The sequence below is a fragment of the Cyprinodon tularosa genome, unplaced genomic scaffold (genome assembly GCF_016077235.1).
Source record: "Cyprinodon tularosa strain WSP-4 unplaced genomic scaffold, ASM1607723v1 ctg1100, whole genome shotgun sequence".
Lineage (NCBI taxonomy): Eukaryota > Metazoa > Chordata > Actinopteri > Cyprinodontiformes > Cyprinodontidae > Cyprinodon > Cyprinodon tularosa.
The window spans coordinates 143,738-162,500 of record NW_024037895.1 but is presented as its reverse complement, the minus strand read 5'-3'; the positions used below and the strand labels follow the sequence as shown (position 1 = coordinate 162,500).

At 42.5% G+C, this 18,763-nt stretch overlaps 1 protein-coding gene across 3 annotated transcripts in view; it reads left to right on the top strand.

The window, feature by feature from the left end:
• The window catches only part of LOC119791278 (netrin receptor UNC5D-like), a 290,205-nt gene that overhangs the window by 196,134 nt on the left and 75,308 nt on the right, over positions 1–18,763 (top strand). For 2 of the 3 annotated variants that reach the window (XM_038297317.1, XM_038297301.1), the window contains exons 6-8: positions 600–767; positions 11,236–11,400; positions 15,537–15,569. In XM_038297317.1, the coding sequence (XP_038153245.1) occupies positions 600–767; positions 11,236–11,400; positions 15,537–15,569 (366 nt within the window). The remainder of the gene's footprint in view (positions 1–599; positions 768–11,235; positions 11,401–15,536; positions 15,570–18,763) is intronic. The other variant, XM_038297308.1, reaches the window with a different exon arrangement.

The following is an 18,763-nucleotide window of genomic DNA, read 5'->3' as shown; positions in this document are numbered from 1 at the left end:
GCTCTGGCTTCCTGTTACCTTATAAGGAAGTGATTAACAGCTGTTTGCTCTTTATTCCAATAATGTTTTATTCAAAGAGTCAATTTACTGCGTCTCATTTAAAATCAATGCCTGCTTTATGAAAGGAAATAAGCCACTTTGTCTTCATCTCATTTAAAGGGAGAGTTGCTTCTTAATTATTTACTTGCCTGAAGCCTTGCAGGAATTTCCAGTTCAGCCACTTTCAAAGTGCTGCTGGAGATTTAGCTTCCAACACGTAATAAAGTGCGATCATAGAGCAAAGGTTTCAGTCGCAGCTGAAAGTGGTCGATCCCAGCCTGTCAGGCTCTATGAGTCTCTGTTGCTTTTAGAAACGCCATTTCTGCTTAATGGCTTCCTTTGCTTTGCACGGCTCCTCAGCTTTGTCTTTAACAGGAGCAGATAACGTAGAGCTGCTAATTAAAGAGCAGCGAGCCGTTCATCCAGCAATCTGCTCCTGCTGTTCTGCATTGTTCTCTGGCGCTGCTCTGGAGCCGCGTTAATAGATCCAACCTTTACTAGAGCTTTAAACCATTGTTGCTCACTCTGACTTTTTCTGTTCTATGTTGGTCTTTCTGCAGTGAACGGCGGCTGGTCACTGTGGACGGAGTGGTCTGCCTGTAACGTGCCGTGTGGGCGGGGCATCCAGAAACGCTCCAGAACGTGCACCAACCCGGCGCCTCTGAACGGTGGAGCCTTCTGCGGCGGCATGTCTGTGCAGAAGATCAGCTGCAACGCGCTCTGCCCAAGTCAGTCCCATTTCTATCACAGATCAACTAAAGCTGGGATTCACTGCATCATCAGCAAGTTGGCAGCAAAAGTTTAGTCTGATGACGCCAACGTGTTGCTTTCTGATCACATGGGAAATAATAGTGAAGAAAACTGACACCACAGCCTGATGAACCACGGTGGTGATGGCATCATGCTGTGGGAATGTTGTTTTTTCTCTCAGTAGAGGCATGGAGGATAGTCAGAGTTAATCAGCAGGTCTGATATTCATGTTAGAATGGCCTAGTCCAAGTCCAAGCTTTACATAGAATGAGAATCTTTGCAAAGTTTTAAATACTGATATTAATGAATGCTGCTTCATTCAGAAGACTGAGCTAGAGCTAGTTTACATAGAATAACACTAGAACATTCTCCAAGGATGTTTAGGAGGTGCCTGCCACTTGGTGCGTATTGGTGGTCGTAATATTTGGACTGGCAGCAAAGGGTTAATGGGGTTAGTTGGGTTCACCTTTCATTGGATATGTCACCATACCGAGCGTCGACTCGCGTCTCATTACCTGCTGGGGACTGGCTTCACATCACCTGTTGGCGACTAGCGTTGCCACACCTAGTGGGGACGGATGTTGCAACACCTGTTGGCGACTAGCGTTGCCACACCTAGTGGGGACGCATGTTGCCACAGCTAACGGCGGCTGGTGTCGCCACACCTAGTGGTGACTGGCATCCCAGACCTAGTCGCGTCTGGGGTAACGATAAAGATCCCTTTATTGCAATAAATTACAGAGTATATTATATAGGCTTTTATTTTGTAGAGGACCTAATGTCTTATTTTGAAGTTCTGGCCGTGTCTTTAGCATACAGCCTGTGTAGAGAATGGAATCCATTTGCAATTGTTGAATCTCTCTTGTTGCTTCTTATTAGATTAGTCGATGCTTTATTACAGAGGAAATGGATTAGCTTTATTTAGAAAGGTGAACTCAGGTGTGTCGTTAACAGATCTTGGTAGTATAATTTTAATAAACTGGTTGAATTCTGGTCAACTATGAGCCATATATTTTATTTTGTAGAGTCCCTGGAGTCTTACTTTGAAAGTCCATCATGGATGCGTGTCAGGGCGGGGTCATGCCCAGCATGGATATAGAATCCATTTCCAAATGTTAAATCACTTTATTAGATGAATAGATGCTTTATTAAAGCTTGCATTGCTATGGCAACCACCAAAAATAACACAAGTATAGGATTATCTAGATCTGCAGAACATAGAACAGTAAAAAGACACCAAAGGATGTTTTAGAAACCATAGAAATGAAGGAATTTTTATTTAAATTGTAGTTCTAACAGCAGTAATAACATAAAGTCTAAAGAAGCATCTAAATGCAGGTCAATGCAGATTAGCTGAATTCCTGTTTCAGCAGCAAAACAGATCAAGCAGCAGATCAAGTAGGGACCTCAGCAAACCCCTGGAGTCAGACACATTTTATATTTCAACATGAGTTGAAATATAAAATAACTCAATATATGCTCCAAAAAAAGTTAAAAACAATCCACTGGAATATATGAATATATGAAGGAAAGCTGGAGTAGCCTAAAGGAATTATGGGTAATGTAGGCTCAAAACAAGCATCTGTGACTGAAGACTTCCTGCACGTGTTCCTGCAGTCAGAATGTGATCAAAAAGTATTAAAAATAAAGATTTATTAATTAACCTGATTTATTTCCAAACAGAATCCATGAGTTTGGTTTGAATCATTACTTTAGTTCTGTTTCTGATATTTTCCCTGGAACATTTCTGCAGCTTTTTGGAAAAACTTCAAACAGCAGCAAAGCTCGGTGTTATTTCCACTGCTGGATCCACTCAGATCCAGAGACTGTGGAGGTTAAAGGTCACAGCAGTAGGTGAGAAACATGGACAGTAGGAAATGTAGAAAAGAGCGGCTAGATCTGCCTGCTTCTCTGTCTGCTCCCTGCATGTCGTCTCTACATGTTAGAGGAACACACTGAATGACAGTAAAGTGTAATTTAAGCACAGATGCTGCCTTTCTGCTGCTGTCCAGATGTGGCCTCTATAGATCCCTCAGCATCAGTCAACTGTTGCACATCAGGGCTTTTTATTTGCACATTCTGCACGTTCTGTCTCCCAACAGGCCAGATCCTTCACATCCTTTGCTTTGGGAACTGGGAACGCTGCCTCTCCCTAATTTGCTCAGTGTTTAACTTCCAGAGCCAAAGCACAGATGGGACAGAGCTTCAGATCCAGTGTGGGGGCAGCAGAGGGCAGCAGAACGGGAAGGATGGAGGAATGTGGTTCCAGCAGAAATCCAAGCAGAGGATAGATGCAAAAACTAGTTTTAAACTGCAGTTAAGCTGTGATGGAGCGAACAGGATAAACTTTGTAGTCTGCATGCTGTCCAGCCGCTCCGTGAGGTTTTAGTATTTCAGATGTTATTGCTGCATGTAGAGAGCTGAAGGGGAAGACGGACAGGCCGGGAGTTTCCTTTAGAACATTTCTGATGAAGCGTCTGAGAAGACCAGCAGGCTCTAAAGATGTTTTTAATCTCTGAACTCCTCCTTATTTCCAGGATTCCTCTTTCCTGATCCTTTATGAAAACATTTCTACTGATGAACCTTTTCCTGGTGAACCTGCTGCATCCTCAGCTTCTGGTTGTCATGGTGACAGTGTTGCTCCAGAACGCTGATGGAGGTTTTTTCCTAAGAAGATGGTTTTAGATTCTACTTTTCTCTCCAGCTTCTGGTTGATTTCTTAACGCCTGTTATTTCTAGATGTTAGAGAAGCGGCTTTATTTTGGCTCTAGGAGCTTCTAGAGAGTTCCTGCAGAGCTGCTGGATGTCTGGAGTCTTCTGGCTGTTAGGATCCTTAGAGTGATCCTTGGATCAGCTCAGTGCAGGAGTCCAGCCAAGCTTTCATCATCTGGGGCCAACTGGAAAGGTCAAAGTTCATCTTTTCCATAACGGTCTTCAGAGGATTCATGGTAGACCAGATTCCTGCAGCTCGTCTTCAGCCGGATCCAAGCTCATCTGCTCGTCTGTCGCTGTTCAAACCGTTCAAACTTTAATACGTTTCATCTGTCAGGAACAAAGAGGAACGTTTTCATGGCGTTTATATAGATTTAAAAAATGTAGAAGTGAACGACAACAGTTGACTGGAGAAGTTTTATAAAGATTATTCAGGTATTCTACATTTATTACAGGAAATGAGTCACAGAGGAAAAGATTTGCCTCAGTGAGTCATTCATCCTGAAGCTCTGAGTCTGTTTTCTCTCCTGATTTTATGTCATTTTGTAGTTTTTACCTTTTATGTTCTGACCTCAGAAAACCTTTATTTATATTTATTTAAATAAATGTCATTTTCTGCCAGAACATTTTTACCGATTTCCGTCGTTATAAAAAAACTAACCTTTTCCGTTTTAACAGAATCTTTTTCTCTAAATGTTTCTCTGATCTAAATGTCTCTAAAATGTTGCTCGATGTCATCAGTGGAGTTGTCAGAACTCTCTTACCTAAATGGTTCTGGTTGAAATGTCCATAAAACCAAATGATGAAAAATTCCTTCAAATAAATAAAGTAATTTATGTTTTTATTTAAATGTGATGAATAAATTCAGAACTTTTCTGGCAGTTTTTCAGATCATAGGACTGAATTAGTTCTGAGTCTGTATTACAGAATCAAATAAAATAAACTCAGAGTTTTTTTCTTTATTTAAGAGTAAAGGAAGCAGAAGATGTTCTGCAAAAACTCAACATGATTTACTGATTGACTTTAATTGTTTTGTTCAGTAACTATTTTCCGTTATTTCATCATGTTCTACCCAGCCATATGAGTTTAGTGTCATTTGGAGCCGTTCTGAAGATATTCCCTTAGGTTATATCCAGTAACGTCATCAGCGCGGCGGACTGGAGCTGTGACAGGCAGCCCGGGCCACAGGCGGCTGCGCTCTACCCCTTCTATTCATTCTAGCTCATCTGAATCGTTCATCTGGAGAGCGAGATCATCTGTGGTAGCAGCTCTAGACATCTTCCAGGCATGTGAGGAAAACTAGCAGCAGTTCAGCGGATGACATCATACACGCGCTGCTTTGTTTTTAAAACATATAAATATAAAAATCTAACGGCGGATGTCAGGGGGACAGTGATTGGCCTCCATGTTCTGAATGCTGGCGTACCATAAATGATAAATGATGAACAGTTTAGTTTGTGCCTTCAAGTCGTTGCCCATAGGAAGACGTTACTGGATATAACCTAACTGAATATCTTCAGAACGGCTCCAACTGACACTAAACTCATATGGGTGAGTAGAACATGATGGAATAACGGAAAATCAAGAACCCAATGGAAAAAAAAAACTGCATTCCCCTTTAAGAGTGTGATTCCTCTGTAGTTGGAACACACCCTCGGGTCCCCTTTTTTAAATAGAGGGACCACCCCAGTCTGCCAATCCAGAGGAACTGCCCCTGATGTCCACGCGATGTTGCAGAGCCGTGTTAACCAACACAGCCCCACAACATCCAGAGCCCTAAGGCACTCAGGGTGAATCTCGTCCACCCCTGGAGCCCTGCCACCAGGGAGCTTTTTAACCACCTCAGTGACTAAATACTTATGTTGGGGCTAAATATTTATTTAACAAAGTAAGGTTTTTATAAATGAATGAATGACAGTGAAAAAAAAAACAACCCCCTTATTTTTCTCTTAAAACAAGCTAAATAAACATAAATGTTGCTCCTAATGTTTGACTGCTTAAATTAACAAACAGAACCCCATAAAACTAGCCTGACGTAGTCCTACTCCATTCTAGTCAGAATGAGTCTGATGCTGCTCCATAGAGCTGTGATTATGGGGCGTGTTTTGAACGGACCAGGAAAAAAAATGCCTCTGCACTCAATTGGATAGACCTACAACCAATAAGAGCAACGGAGTGCGTGACGTATGTTAAGCGACGCATAGTTGTTGTCAACAAAAATCAAAGCGTGCAGTTTCACGCCTAGAATAAGAAGATGAGCCTTGATCGCGTTTCTCTGTTCCTCTTTTAAAATTAATTTGCTGTCGATATCTTCTAGAACAGACCTAATAGCAGAATCTACTCACCTCAACTCTCCAGCGGCAGCCATTGTTGTTGTCACCCAAGCGCGCTTTGGTCACGTGGTTGATTACGTTACTGTTGATCATCTGTCCATCATCGTATAAAGCCCGCCCTGACCATTTGATTGGATCGCCAGAGAGTGGGCGATCATACTCGCGCTACTATGGAGCAGAGACAGACCGAACTTCCCGACCTCAAACCTTGTGGGCGGGACTAAGTTCGGACTGGCACCCAGGCTACCATAAAAGTGCTTCTGTAAGAAATTTATGAAAAACACTCTGAGAGTGAAAGAAACTTTTTTATTGGTCCAACGTAACCTGAGAGGCATTAATGCTGATACTGGAACTTAGATTCTTTAGTGTATAAACCTGAATATAATTGTTAACTAGAATTATTAACTTTTTTAATTTACTTTTTAACTCTTCAATGAGCTTTTTACCTTTTTTCAGACTTGTTAACTTTTTCCAGTAGGTAATATATCATTTAAGGCTCATCTAATTAATCAAATGCCAAAATAAGACGTACAGCCATGTAGCAGAATCTCTGCTGAATGGCTGGATATAGATCTAGTGCTTCTAGACCTCACTGAGGGAGGGGGGGAGGGGCTCCATTGGTAAGGCAAGTAATCAAAAACTCTAACTTGTCCTTTAAAGGGTTAACTGGGAGGTTATGTTGGACGGGGTTTGGTACCAAACTCACTTTCAGATATCCTGTTAAAATACGACACTGATAATAAATATTCAAATATAATCTTTAACCAAAGCAAACGTCTTTAAAGTCTTATTGTTTTTTAATAGGAAATTTCATATTTTAATATGTTTTAAATAACCACCATAAATGTTTAAAATGTTTCTCTTCCATAAACATAGTTTTCCTGTATTTTTGCTCCAGAGTTGAACTTTTCTTCCTCCAATCAAAACCAGTCTCCCACTGACTGGTTTTGATTAATTAGTTAATTAGTTAATTAGTTAATTACTGCAGGATGTATGTTTATTCCTTTGCAACATGCAAATGACTTCAGCAGCCGCCTTCACATCAATACATCCAATAAAAAGATGTTATTTCAGTGAACATCTTGGCTTTGGGTGAATAAACGGCTGCAAGCCAGAAAAGTGTGGTTTAGTGATAGAGACGGTGAGTTTCCCTGGCCTGCCTCAGGCTGACGGCTCATGGAAGCAGGCTGCTGATGCTGAGAGGGAACCAACGGATGGATGGCGTCTGCAGCTCAGTCACATTAGAAAACAGGATGTTCACCTCCTTTATTCTCCCTGAAGGGGAAAATTGGTTTAACAGCCAAACATTTCAGACAAACACCTAAAATGAGGAACATTATAAACACATAAAAAGATGTTTTTATAACAGGAGGATCTAAAAAGCTTCCAGACTTAGAGGCCAGAGGGGTGCAGATAGAAACGCTTCCTGAACCTCCATCCAGAGGGAAGAAGCTGGAGCTCCAGGCTGAGAAGTTGGTCGGGATGAAAGGAAGCAGAGATGCTGATCAACACAATTATTATATTTAAACCTTTTGTTGGTCACCAAACCAATTAGCCGTAGAAACATTTTAAATAGATTCAAACACCAATAAAAGGCTCATTTACTTCCATCAAATCTTGCATCTCTGTCACCTTTTTTACAGATTGTATAATTTTTCATATTAAATGTTGATTTACAGGCATGAAAACGTTTGGGCACCCCTATTAATCTAATTATTTTTATTTCTAAATATTTGGAAGTTTGTAGCAGATATTTCAGTTTGATATATCTAATAACTGATGGACTCAGTAATATTTCAGAATTGAATTGAAGTTTATTGGACTAACAGAAAATGTGCAGAATGCATTAAAACAAAAGTTGGTGCAAAAATATTGGCACCTCAGCAAAAAAGAGACATTAATATTTAGTAGATCCTCCTTTTGCAGAAACTCTAGTTGGTTCCTGTAGCTTTTAACCACCATTCTTCTTCTCTGCAGGCCAAACGCCTGTAACTTCATACAAGTTTACATTTTTCTAAGGCTTCTGTTGAAGCTCAGGTCTCAGTTTTCTGTCTCCTGTTGTACGTATGTATTAACTTTGGAAACAATCAGGGTTTTTTTTTCTGGGCGTCCTCGGATTCTGAATCACATTTTACGTTTTTAATACATAAAAATTAAAACCATGTTTTTCTGCTTCACCACTTTGTCTCAGCCACAAAAACACATTAAAATCCTGATGAAGCTTTGTGGGTTTTTTTAAATATGGCAAAACGTTCAAGACAGCTGATTGCTTTTGGAAGACTTGGTGAACGGTTCCAGCAGCCTGAAGGCCTCCAAGGATCCAGCACAGCTGCAGACCCATCATCCTGTGGGAGGAAGGAGGAGCAGGCGAGGCTGGAGCAAAGGCAGCAGCAAACATCCTGACTGACCAGCTCAGCTCGGTTTGGGAGCATTGATTCAGATTTGACCTGAATGCAGGAAACGCCATCGGATGGAGGCAGCAGGAGGCGATCAGGCAGCAACAGATGAGGGAAAGACGTCTGCTTCAAAGGGAGCTTTACTGGAGAAATCTGGCTGAAAGTGATGCAGCTTCTATCAGACGTTGCGTTTGTTCACCTGAAGTCAGTGTGAACATGGAGTCACACTCACTGACTCCACAGGTGCTGCAGCCTCACGCTCCCAACAGGAGAAAAACAGGTGGAGGTGTGAAGCGTGGGACAAACCCAGGTAAAAATCCCAGATAAAGGAGCTTCTCCTGCAGCCACCACTCTGAGGGATCAGTGCTGCCAGAAGTCCTCCGGCGCCATATGGTCTCCCAGTATTTGTTAAGCTAAGCATGATGATCAGATGACAGAGGAAGAGTCGCTGCTATTAGCATGCAGCAGGCTGTCTATTGATTCTAAAAACAGGCTGAGGGGTTCATGAGGAGAAATGTCTCTACGTTGTGTCACAGCAGCCTGCAGAGTCAGCCCACTTCTGTCAATATTACATCCCATCCAAGTTAGGAAACTAAATCCTCCAGGTTTCCCTGAACGGCTGAGGCTTTCTGCATGGGTTCAGCCTTCAGGGCTGGAAAAGGATCGGCACGGGGCCGACATGATCCTAAACCTGTTCTCAGGCTTCTGACGGTTTCACTCTCCGGTCTGAATAAAGGAGAAGAAAATATGCTGAAGGAAACATTGAAGACATCATTAGATTGCAGAAGCAGAGCAGCAACTAGACTGCAGGGTTAATCCCAGCCTTCCTAGAGTCATGGATGTCAGATAAAGACCTGCTCTGTGGTCCAGGGTGTCTTTGGGTGTGGAAGGACCTAAACTCTCAGTGTTGGAGATGTTGACCCCAGAATACGTCTTGTTCTAAGCTGCCTGACCAAACACCTCTGACCTCATGTTTAAACATCTCAGTAAAGAAAAACAAGAAAATAACAAAACAATCCGCTGGACTTTGTTTCCATCCAGGAAGCTTCTTTATTCAAAATGTCAGAAATTGCGTTTAGTTCCAGGTTTTATCCAGCAGCCCAACAAAGCCTGGTTTTAGTTTAGAAAACATGCAAATAGAAACGGATGAACGGGTCCCCCCCTTTGGAATGGGGGTCGTTTGGCTTCTTTGTTAGCCTGCAATGCCCCATACCTGTCTATGTCTCTGAAAGGGGGGGGGGGTCGTTAGAGGGAATTGTTGGCCTGGATGAATAGGAGAGGTCCTCCGCTCTCCTGTAAAGGGGTTGGGTGGGGCTGCGATGATAGTGAAACTCAGTCGCTGCATTGAAGGTTTTTGAAAGCCCCCCCCCCCCTGTTTAAGGTTGGTTCTTCTTTCCAAATGACCCCCATTCCAGAGGCTTCACAGCATTCAATGCAGGACCAGCAGGTTCTGCAGCAGCTTCTTCCCCCCCGCCATCAGACGGCTGAACTGTTGATCAAACTCTAAATCACAGCCTCTGCATCACCCTGATGACACCAAACCAAACCTGCATATTCACTCCTTACATACTTTTCATTCAGGTAAAAGGAAAAAGTAGCCATTGAAGAAATACCTGAACTAAGAGCAGAAAAGCAGTGACTGTCATGTTGAGGACTGAGGCGTCCGTACGGGGGTCCCACTCTCTACAGCAGGGGGGCTCAGGTCCAGTCCTCCGTAGCTGCCATCCTGTAACTTTTAGATCCATCTCTTCTCTGGAACACCTGGATCTAAAGGCTCAGTTAGGGGCGGGTATTGGCAGAGAAGTCATGATGCGATTCTATCACGATGCATCACGATACTTGAAATATTGCGATGCATCGCGATATTTTCACTGAACACTGTCAGAAAAAGATACAGCCCTTACCAGTGGCTGACTGGCTGGGTGTGATCTGGATCGTGTCTAAAATTGATGCATAACTGAAAGAAACTGAATTCATCCATAGCTGTATTTATCGAAATGACTTTTGGAGGTGTTGCCATGGAAACAAATACTAGACAGAAATATTACTATTACTGGCGTGGACACACTGACAAAAAGATCTCAGGATTTATCAAACTTAAAATAACAAAATAAGGATAATCAGTACGTTTACATGGCCTCAGTGGTCCTTTAAACCAATAAAACATTCAAATGTATATTTCCCCTTTTGCAAATGACGTGCATCGTATCAATTTCATTTTTACCTTCTTTGTTTTTAAAGCCAGAATGCATCCAAGCATCTGACTTTAAACGTGATGGAGCCGCGGGGCGAATTTCCATAGTGTCCTCCATGTTTTATGTCTTATGACTCGTCGCAGTATCCCGCGGCCGGACATGCTAGTGACACAAAGCAGCGGGCGTCAACACATCCGCAGCGACATCTGCTGGACGGGAAGTTGTATTACACTTGGTTTGGCTGATGGGCGCCAACCATTCATGTATTTCATTTGTTCATTTTTCTTTTTTTTATAATAATAATAATGCAGTAGATCCAAAAAATTAGAATCGCGATGCATCGTCATGACGATTATTTTGCACACCCTTAGGCTCAATCCGCTCATTTAGCCCAGCAGAGGCGCCGTAACCAGCCACTCATTTCATTCAGGTGGGTTAAAAATGGCTGCATCTAAAACCTGCAGGACAGAAGCTCTTTAGGACGAGACTTGAACATCCCTGCTCTGCAGCAAACATGACCAGGAAGTTCAGAACCAAGATGGCGGAGAAAACAGAACCTTTTAACCGCCTCGCCGCTCAATGACTGATGGAAAATTCAAAATATTATTCTCTCAATCCAGATAAAAATATATATATTTTCTGAGAAAAATAGTTTAAACTCTGAAACTCTGTTGTTTTCTGGTTGAAGAAATAACGTCTTTCTACTTCCTGCTCTGATGTCACGGCCTCTGATCACGGCGCTGCTGCGTCCCTCTGATGCAGTTCTCCTTCCGTCTGACGATCTTTGCCGTCTCTGGCTTCATGTTTCAGTTGATGGCGGCTGGGACGAGTGGAGCGAATGGACGGCGTGCAGCGGTCAGTGCGAACGGCAGCGGAGTCGGGAATGCGGCTCCCCGGCACCCAGACACCGCGGCAAGATGTGCGAAGGAAACGGCAAGGCCACGGAGAACTGCACAGATGGACTGTGCAGCCAGAGTAAGAGCCTGCTGCCCTCTGGGCTTCACCGCCATCTTCAGGGTTTCCTCATCCTCGTCTTCATCAAATGCACCGTCTGTCACAGCGCAGCGTGTTAGGCAGGTGGCCAGTCTGCAGACTCTCAGTGCATCTAAATGGCTCTGCTTTCAGTCCTGCATACGGCTGACGTATGAGTGAAGAAGAAGAGCAGAGCTGCTGAAGGCCCAGTAAACATCAGCGCTCCGTTACGGCTATTAGCACGCACCAGTTAGTCAGTCCTACTGGGAACCATTCAGTCAGCATCCAGCAGGAGCCGTGATTGTTTTTCCTTATCAGCAGAGACGGCACAGAATTAAACATGAGTTCTGTTATGAAGCTGTTCTTTATTCATCTAGCGATGCACTAATCTAAAGCTTGATGTGAAGCTCTGAACTGATCAGTCAAAATGTTGCATTTAGCTAAAGATCTATTGAGAAAAAGCTCAACAACATCCAGCTAAATGTTTCAGACTGATTAATGAACGCTGAGTCATTATAAAGCTCTTCTCTGATTGTTTGAGCTGTAGGAGCAGGGCTGATGTCACACTGTGTGACAGAGTGCGGCTGATGCTTCACAGGATTTAAAACAGAAGCTTCTTTATCGCTAACTTGATATGTTTAACCTTCTTTGGCCTCTTTAATGTGTGATTTGTGACGTTTCCATTCCTGCTTTTCACATGTTTTAGAAATAAAAACATTTTGATTTTAGCTCGTTAGACTAGAGTCGGATCTGGATCCATTAAAAGGACAAAACAAAGGAGCTTATTTAGCATCGAATCAATCTGTCTTTTAACAAACGGCTTTTCAGCTTCCTCTGGAACACCTGACTGACCAGAAAGGACAGATTTAAGGTCTGCTTCCCTCGTTAACAACTTCCACACCGAAGAGTTGTTTCCGCCGCATCTTTAGTTTTATCTTTAACTTTTTTCCCAGACGAATCAAATCTTTTCCATTTCTTAATTTGGGGAGCAGCTTATTGATCCCGGCTCATGTAGTCAGACCTCAGGGTTCTGTCTGCTCTCTGCCTGCTTCATTTATTACTTCTTTTCCTGAAACGTCAACAATCTGAGGAGAAGCAGATGAAAACATCAGGTATGGATGATGGACGTCCTTCCTGCTGCGCCGTGTTCACATCCAGAGGGACCAGCTGAGCGGATCAGACCCGTTTCAGTTCCACGGTTTGGTCTTTAAATCTAAATTCATTTTACAGAGTCATGAATAATAAAAAGCAGGTGGAAAACTGGTGTTCCTTTAAAGAAGGAACCTGAATGCAGGATCTCAGCACACCTGAAGGCACAGGTTTGTAGGAAGAAGGCGGAGCCTAATCAGTGCCCTCAGATTCAGAGCTAACTGCGTGGCTCTCCACGCCATGGAGCGCGCCGTGACCTGTCTTTGAGAATTAAAAACCTGAATTATTCCTTCCTCTCTGACATCATCGTCCCGTCAGAGAGGAGGCGTGGTCTTTGACTAGGCCGTTTCAGCTACTAGATGTCTTCCTTTTACTCTTTAAGGACGGTTCTACTGCTGCAAACGTTCACATTCACCGATGCATCACTGCTGCTGTGAGACGGTTGCATCAGATCGTCTTTTCTTTTTGTCACTAAGGCCGTTCAAAGGTCGTAACATCCCAACGCCAGGAAACCTTCACCTTTTATCTAACGGCTCACGGTTTGAAAACTATTTTTACAGCTGGAAACTTGTTAGTAATGATAATGACTGGAATAAACACAGCTCTGCCTTCAAGGGCGTCCATCTTTCTTTTAGATCAGTCATTCTGCTGATTGGATTGATGGGGGGGGTCGAGGTACTCCTATGACGTAGTTTACTTGAACGCATCGTGTTCCGCTTTAGCTGGGGCAGCAGTGTCTGCAGATTCCCAGACTTCCTGCAGGGGGAAGCCTGAGGCGCTCCAGGCCAGCAGAGAGACATAGTCCCTCCATGGTGTCCTCCTCCTGGTCCTGGTGGGACGTGCCTGAAACCCCTCACAGGGAGGCATCCAGGAGGCATTTGATGAAGATGTCTGATCCTCCTCTGGATGTGGAGGAGAAGCAGCTCTGAGCCTCTCCCTGATGACTGAGCTCCTCACCCTCTCTCTGAGGGAGAGCCCAGCCTCCCTGCAGAGGAAGCTTGGATCCAGGATCTGGTTCTTTGGGTCCTGATCCACATTAATGATGCTAAATCAGAGCTTTGCCTTTTAGCTCAGATCTCTGAACCATTAGCAGCAGCAGCAACAGCAGCAGCAGCAACCATCCGTCTGTTGATTTCCATTCTCCCCTCAATGGTAAACAGGTGCTATAGACCAGGCGTCCCCAGAGTGGGTCCTGGAGGGCCGCTGTCCTGCAGGTTTTAGTGGTTTCTCTGCTTTATAACAGCTGATTATGATGATTGCGGTTCAGCAAAAGCCTGTTAATCAACAATCAATGTAAGTCAGCTGTGCTGGAGCTGGAAACCTCTAAACCCTGCAGGACAGCGGCCCTCAGGGACCGACTCTGGGGATGCCTGCTATAGACACTGGAACTCCTCCACTGGAGGCAGGAACTCTCCTCCAACCTTCAAAATAACTCATACATTTGTGCAAGAAAACAATAAAAAACAGAGGTGTCAGGTAACAAAGTACGGTACGAATACTTTGTTTCCTTACTTAGGTAGAAATGTTGCCTATCTATACTTACCTGGTGTCAGGTGTTGGGTGGAAGTTGGTTGAAGACCCAAATGTAGAGATGAGTATTTGCTGGTTTAAAGACAAACAGAAAAAAAAAATCCAAGAACAGAAAAACGAAAACCAGGAGACGTCAAGAGAAAACAGCCGAGGAGCCGAGAAACAAGGAGGAACCAGCAAAGAGTGACTGAACAGGAGGTGTATATATGGGAGACAGAAACAATGGGAGGAGTAATTAGCTGATAGGGAGCAGGTGTGGACAGAAGGAACTAGAGGAGCTGAGGGGAAAGGAGACTGGCACAAGGGGGCGACAGAGAGTAATTAAAAAGATAAAACGCTGCTTAAATATAACTAGAAAATAACTAGATGACGCAAAATGGAAAATAAACCCATGAAGAAGAAAACAGAAGAAAATCAATCAAATTGTGACTGAAAACCTAAAAAGAAACTCAAAGAAGTTCAAATAAAACCCGATCATGAAAACTGGAGGAATTATTTTTTATTTCTGCTCCTTACATTTTAAAAATAAACTCATTAGTTTAGTTTCATCGTTTTCATTCTGGCCTGTTGGGATTTAAAATAAAATAATAATAAAAGGCTTTAAAATAATTATTTTCATCTAGATAATCAATTTCTTTGTGGTTGGACTCGGTGCTGCCCCAACTTGTTGCTCACCACAAACCAAAATGAATCGTTTTTCCAGATGAAGCAAAGTTAAACGTGACGCTGTTACCATTAGTTATAAAACTAAGAAAATAAAATCTAAGGAAGTTATCATCCAGAATTATAGAGCAGTAAAGCTTCTGAAATTAACAGTTTTTTCTGCATTTCTTTTACTTTTAATAATTTAAGTAGTTTTAAAAACTGTAAAAAGTACATCAAAGTGTTTTTAATAAACATTAATAATAATGAGCTCAGATCCCAGTTTAATTTGTCCAAAGTGGAAAAAATGATTCAACATCTTTACTGAGCGACTGAAGCTGTTTCACTTCACTTTGTTGCTCTCATCTTTCTCAGTCTGAAGAATCTTAATCTGTAATCCAGACTGAGGAGAGATTATTCTCATTTTAGAACCAAACAGACGAAAAGTGAATTTCTTCTATTTTATTCTGACCAGTAAAACCTTAGAACTGAAAAGCAACTGATCTTCTGACTGTTGCTTAAAAAAGATAGATTTTATGGCAGCTTGAATGATTTATTTCAATAATCTAACAAACCTTTGATGCTTTTTTTAAACTCATCCTTTAGTCGGATCCTAAAGGAGCTGAAGCACCTTTTCGGTCCCTGTGGAGCCAAAAACATGTCCTCCTGCCCCGTATCGGTTTGTCTCTGTGAGCTCCGTCAGCAGAAGGTCCTGCTTTTAGTCCTGGTTCAGCATCTCCATCCTCACCTGTTAGTCGCTGCACTTTAATCCGCTCTTCCTCTCCTCTTTGTCTCATCCTATCTCTCTGTCTTTGCAGATGGAAAGCTGCTACATGATGTTAAACCTCAAAGTGAGTCTTCCTTTCATCTTCCTCTCTCCTACCCCCCCACCCCCTGCCTGTCACTTAACGTGTAATTTGCCCTGAAATCTGAGGGCAGGAGATGATTGAAATTTAAAGCTGTGAGGAAACAGGAAGTGAAGGGAAACGGTTGAGCTTCACGCTCCCAGAACAGACGCTGGAAATAGAAAGGTGAGGAATTAGCAGCGTTTAGTTCACCTTCAGCTCCTGAATTAACCAGCAAACGCTCGTTACACCTTCCTGTCATTATATAGGGACTGACTTTGGATGACAGCCGTGACATCACAGCTGTGTTTCTGCTCTGAGCCAGGAGATAGATGGGTTGTGACAAGTGAACATGTGCTGCGTGGTGGAGGATTAATGGGCTGTAATCATTGCAAACCAGCTCATTTGTCCAATTTAGGCTTCTGTCCCGCCCTTCCTGTGGCAGCTGTCAATCACAGATTGGACTCAGCCCCGCTGAGCGATTGTCAGCCCCTACTGCAGCCTGAGCATTTTCATTAGCTCACCAATCTATGGTAAAAACCCTGCAAGTGCAAAACGCCGTACAGGACGGGAAAGCAGAGCTTTCACTTTTCCTGTTTCACGGTGGATCGGCGTGCGACCGCTGGCTCTGGCCTCCATCTTTAGAAAACATCATAGATAGAAAAAACTGCTCTTTATCTTTAGTTTGCAGTTTAAATCATATAAAACGAGTAGAAAGACCGATTCCCTCCCTTTGGATCGTCACTTTTTGTCATTTATCTGATGGTTTTATTACGTGAAAGACAAAAACTAAATCTATAGGAAGCCATTTTTGACATTTCTACGAAGCAAAGAAAGGATTCAGAAAATAAAAAAAGGAACTTTTTCACTGAGACACCATGTGAGCTTTAAAACCGACGCTACGCCTGACCTTGAACGCACCACCTGAACAGGAGAGCTGGGTGGAGGCGGCATCATGCTGTGAGACGGCACTTATTGCTCCTGATCATTGATCCATCATGGAGCACAGAGGCCCGAGCTTCTAGGACAAAGCTTTTTTTTTTAGCCTGAATTGTTGTTATATAGAGGAAATGGGATAAAGAGCGAGGAGGAAGGCAAGGGAAAGGTCAAAGGTCAGAACTCAAACCCACGGCGGCCACATGGAGGACTCAGACTGCCACACATGCTGGGAAAGGTTTCTGATGCAGAACAACTTTTAAATGCAAAGACTGATGAGCTGCTGGCTGTTTACCCTCCAACAGAAAAATCAAACTGCGCTGCAGGTCTGAGGAAGGGCGACCTGGAAGATTTACCTGCAGTGAATCGTGGTTCTAGAATCGTGGTTCTAGAACGCAGCGCTGAAAGGCGCCGTTTACCAACGTTTAATGCTAACAGTTTTAGTAGCATCTATAGTTTCCATTTCGCACTAATGATCAACTTAATGTCAGTTTATCAATCAGTCATAAAGCTAGTTTGCTGTAACGCTTGTAGTGGGAAAAAGTATTCAACCAGTCACCCCAGTTAAATAAACAGAGGTTGATTTCACCCAGTTAGAACTTTATTTTATAGAACAGTTCATCATACGGCGCTTAATGCTCGGTAGTCAGCCCTGTTCTGATCAGAGCAGCGTTCATTCCTCCTTACTGAGAATAAAAGAAACTAATTACAGACACTTTGGTTAAACAGCAACATTATGAATAAACCTGAGAAAGAATCTGGTTCGTTTGGGAAGAAGGTTTTTCTTGTCTACTAACAGCCTCACTCAGGGGGATTATGTTGCCCTGCAGGATAAACAGACTGAGTGAAAACTTTTAATAGTCAGTAAAAAGCATCAATCAATTTATGAAAGAAGAGAAATCTACATTTTCTGACCACATGCTGCAAAAGGAAAACCATATTTTCTGTTTTTTAACAAGTTAGAGGAAAACAAGGCTGGAGGTTTGCTTCCATGTTTGCTGCTGAATGCAAAGAAAAAACCAAAAACGTCCTTTTTGGTTGAAGAACTTTAGCGAAACGAGCTGCTGCTGAAGAGATGCTGCCGTTTGAAATAACATTTCTGTTCAATAAAGGTTCTTCTATGATTCTTATCTAAGTCTAAAGTTACGACTCAGAGTGAAGCTGCCGCCAGCCTGATGGTTGACCATCCAAAAATCTGTCAAATTGTCTTTAAAATTAGTGTTTTAACCTAATTGAGATGATCTGGAATCTGTTAAAATTAGATATTTGATAATAGACATTTGAAATAAGAGACTTTAATAGTTGTTTTTTATTGTAATTGTGTTCTGTTGTCAAAGTGTCTAATTTACCTGCTTAATAAAAAAAAAATATCACTTTTTTGAAAAAATAAGAGACTTATTTAGATTCTCGTTTCCCTCCCTGAAATAAAGAGGGTTCGATTCCCGAGCAAAACCACAAAACTGGCTTAAATCAGGTCAAACGGGTCGATTGTGGATGAAAATCTTCCCACTAAAGGAGCAATAAGCTCTAAAGGAGAAGTTTAGGATTTATAGTTTAGTCCCTGCATTTATTAAGTCACCTCTACTTTTACATTAGGTGGAACAATGCAGCTTTCTAATTTCCACAAATGCAGAATTTAAAGTTTGGAGAATTTAAAAGCAAAATGAACGAATAAGTTGAAACTGAAAGTAAAAAGTTTGTTGCCTTCAAACTCTGAGTTCTTCCATTCTTCCTGTTTCTCTGCTTTTTCCATCTTTCCGGTCGTCTTGTTTCTGCCATTTTACTGCGCCGCTCCACTTCATGTCCTTCTCTCTCTGTAGATCTTTATTAATAGAACAAACCCTCTTATTTTCTGTGTGTTTTTCTCTGTTGCAGCGTTACAGTAGGTCTTCATATGGTGTTTTAGCTCTGAACTTTGACTAGGCCGTTTTCAGACCATCATTGTCCTGTTATCCAACAGACCAACTCACTGTGGGCAGCAAAACCAGCCCAGATCATGACCCTTCCACCTCTGTGCAGCATGAGATGCACCAAGGATGTTCCTCCTTTTCCCAGAAATTAAGACGTTGTATCACCTGGAAGGATTTATTTCTGTCAGGAATTAGAGTTCAGATCTAGAAAAGACTTTACTGGACGTCCGACTGACTGGTTTTTAGTTTGAGGTTGGGAAGCAGTTTGTTCTTTATCTCAGTGTCCAGGCTAAACGCTACCAGCAATAAGATCCATTAGCAGTATATCTGAGTTTTAGATGGACACAATGAGGT